This window comes from Ruditapes philippinarum, unplaced genomic scaffold (assembly GCF_026571515.1).
Source record: "Ruditapes philippinarum isolate M1 unplaced genomic scaffold, ASM2657151v2 ctg1576_1_1_1_1, whole genome shotgun sequence".
NCBI lineage: Eukaryota > Metazoa > Mollusca > Bivalvia > Venerida > Veneridae > Ruditapes > Ruditapes philippinarum.
The window spans coordinates 2,614-5,000 of record NW_026857089.1 but is presented as its reverse complement, the minus strand read 5'-3'; the positions used below and the strand labels follow the sequence as shown (position 1 = coordinate 5,000).

The following is a 2,387-nucleotide window of genomic DNA, read 5'->3' as shown; positions in this document are numbered from 1 at the left end:
CAAAATAACCAAAGCATTTTCAAACAAGAGCACCGCTAGGCGGAGCATTATATGCCCGAAAGTATTTTTTTTCTTAGTAAGGATGACCTTAACCGTTGACCTTTTGACCCCAAAATCAATAGGGGTCTTCTACCCAATATGGACAATCATCCTATGAAGTTTGAACATTGTGGGCCAAATGGAACTTAACATATGCTCCGGCAACTGTTTTCAGTATCAAGGTAATAGTGACCTTCACCTTTGACCTTTTGACCCCAAAATCAACACGGGTCTTCTACCCAATATGGACAATCATCCTATGAAGTTTGAACATTGTGGGTCAAATGGAACTTAAGTTATGCGTGGAAACATATTTTTCAGTATCAATGTAATAGTGACCTTCACCTTTGACCTTGTGACCCCAAAATCAATAGGGGTCTTCTACCCAATATGGACAATCATCCTATGAAGTTTGAACATTGTGGGTCGAATGGAACTTAAGTTATGCTCTGGAAACTGTTTTCAGTTATAAGGTAATAGTGACCTTGACCTTTGACCTTTTGACCCCAAAATCAATAGGGGTCTTCTACCCAATATGGACAATCATCCTATGAAGTTTGAACATTGTGGGCCAATTGGAACTTAAGTTATGCTCCGGAAACTGTTTTCAGTATCAAGGTCATAGTGACCTTGACCTTTGACCTTGTGACCCCAAAATCAATAGGGGTCTTCTTCCCAATATGGACAATCATCCTATGAAGTTTGAACATTGTGGGTCGAATGGAACTTAAGTTATGCTCCGGAAACCGTTTTCAGTTTTAAGGTAATAGTGACCTTGACCTTTGACCTTTTGACCCCAAAATCAATAGGGGTCTTCTACCCAATATGGACAATCATCCTATGAAGTTTGAACATTGTGGGCCAATTGGAACTTAAGTTATGCTCCGGAAACTGTTTTCAGTATCAAGGTCATAGTGACCTTGACCTTTGACCTTGTGACCCCAAAATCAATAGGGGTCTTCTTCCCAATATGGACAATCATCCTATGAAGTTTGAACATTGTGGGTCAAATGGAACTTAAGTTATGCTCCGGAAACCGTTTTCAGTTTTAAGGTAATAGTGACCTTGACCTTTGACCCCAAAATCAATAGGGGTCTTCTACCCAATATGGACAATCATCCTATGAAGTTTTAACATTGTGGGCCAAATGGAACTTAAGTTATGCTCCGGAAACCAAATTGCTAACGGACGGACGGACGGACGTACGGACGGACGGACGGACAGACAGACAGACAGACGGACGCCAGGGGGTATAACATAATATGCCCTTTCGGGCATATAAAAATGAAATGTCTGTATAAATATGTGTGTAAATTACGGTAACTTGTACAATAGTAAATATATCATAGTACTTACACATCAGGTGCAGCAGTAGCCTGTCTCTGTTCCACTTCTGCTAACCTGTAATTTACACAAACAATATCAAACATGCACTATGGCTCTTGAGATTTTCATATAACACCAACATTGTACAGGTCATATGACAACTCTCCAGCTTTAGTGACTGGTAGAAATACACCTCAGGTGCCCATTTGTCCATTTTTTAGTCACAAGCTTGCACAAACTTCCTTTACATTATTTGGATAGCTTCCTAACATGAAAGAATCCAAAGTCCCTGATGGGATTTTAAACAAGATTGGTACCAGTCAAGTGGTATTTCAATTCTTCTTTTCCCCTTAAAACTGAACCAGTTCCAAAACAAACAGTTCCATATCAGATAAATGTACATATAGATAAATATTTAACTTATTTACGTTGCAATTCTTTAAATTTTACCTGTTTGCATAGAGCTCGAGTCGGGAATGCATGTCTTGAGAGATACTGTGCTGTGGGGAAGGTGACGGGCTGAAATTACATAAAATAATTCTTTCATATAAAGTATAACAAATGAACAAGAATTTGACATTCCCTCTTAAAATATATGGGTGACAGATATTCAAAAATCCTTAAAATTCTGTGGTTAGCCATTTTATTTATAATTACATGTGGAAAGTAATGGTTTATAGCAGTATAAAATCCAGATTTCATAATTATTCCTAAAAACATTCACCCATGTATGGTTATATAACACTTTGTATAAAACTTTGTATGGTTATATAACACTTTCAGTGCAAGAGGACAAGAGATTGACTTGGACAACTTTGTGTACAATAGGCTCCTGAAATAAATGATTTCCCATTTGATAGTTGACACATCCATTACACCAAAGGTTTTAAACAATAATCGTGAGCACATAAGCAAACAAAAATTATCCATTATATGGCTTGTATTTGCATTTTTTAGTGAAACTTTTTTTCTAATGGAATTAAATCACATCTCATAGCTAAAATAATGTTATAATCATGACA

At 37.2% G+C, this 2,387-nt stretch overlaps 1 protein-coding gene across 2 annotated transcripts in view; it reads right to left on the bottom strand.

Annotated features, from left to right (window-relative positions):
* The window catches only part of LOC132748747 (dystrophin-like), a gene marked incomplete at its 5' end in the record, with an annotated part of 30,280 nt that extends 28,396 nt beyond the window's left edge, over positions 1-1,884 (bottom strand). For both annotated transcript variants that reach the window (XM_060738383.1, XM_060738382.1), the window contains 2 exon segments: positions 1,396-1,440; positions 1,816-1,884. In XM_060738383.1, coding sequence (XP_060594366.1) covers positions 1,396-1,440; positions 1,816-1,884 — 114 coding nt within the window.
* Between the last annotated feature and the right edge of the window lie 503 nt (positions 1,885-2,387).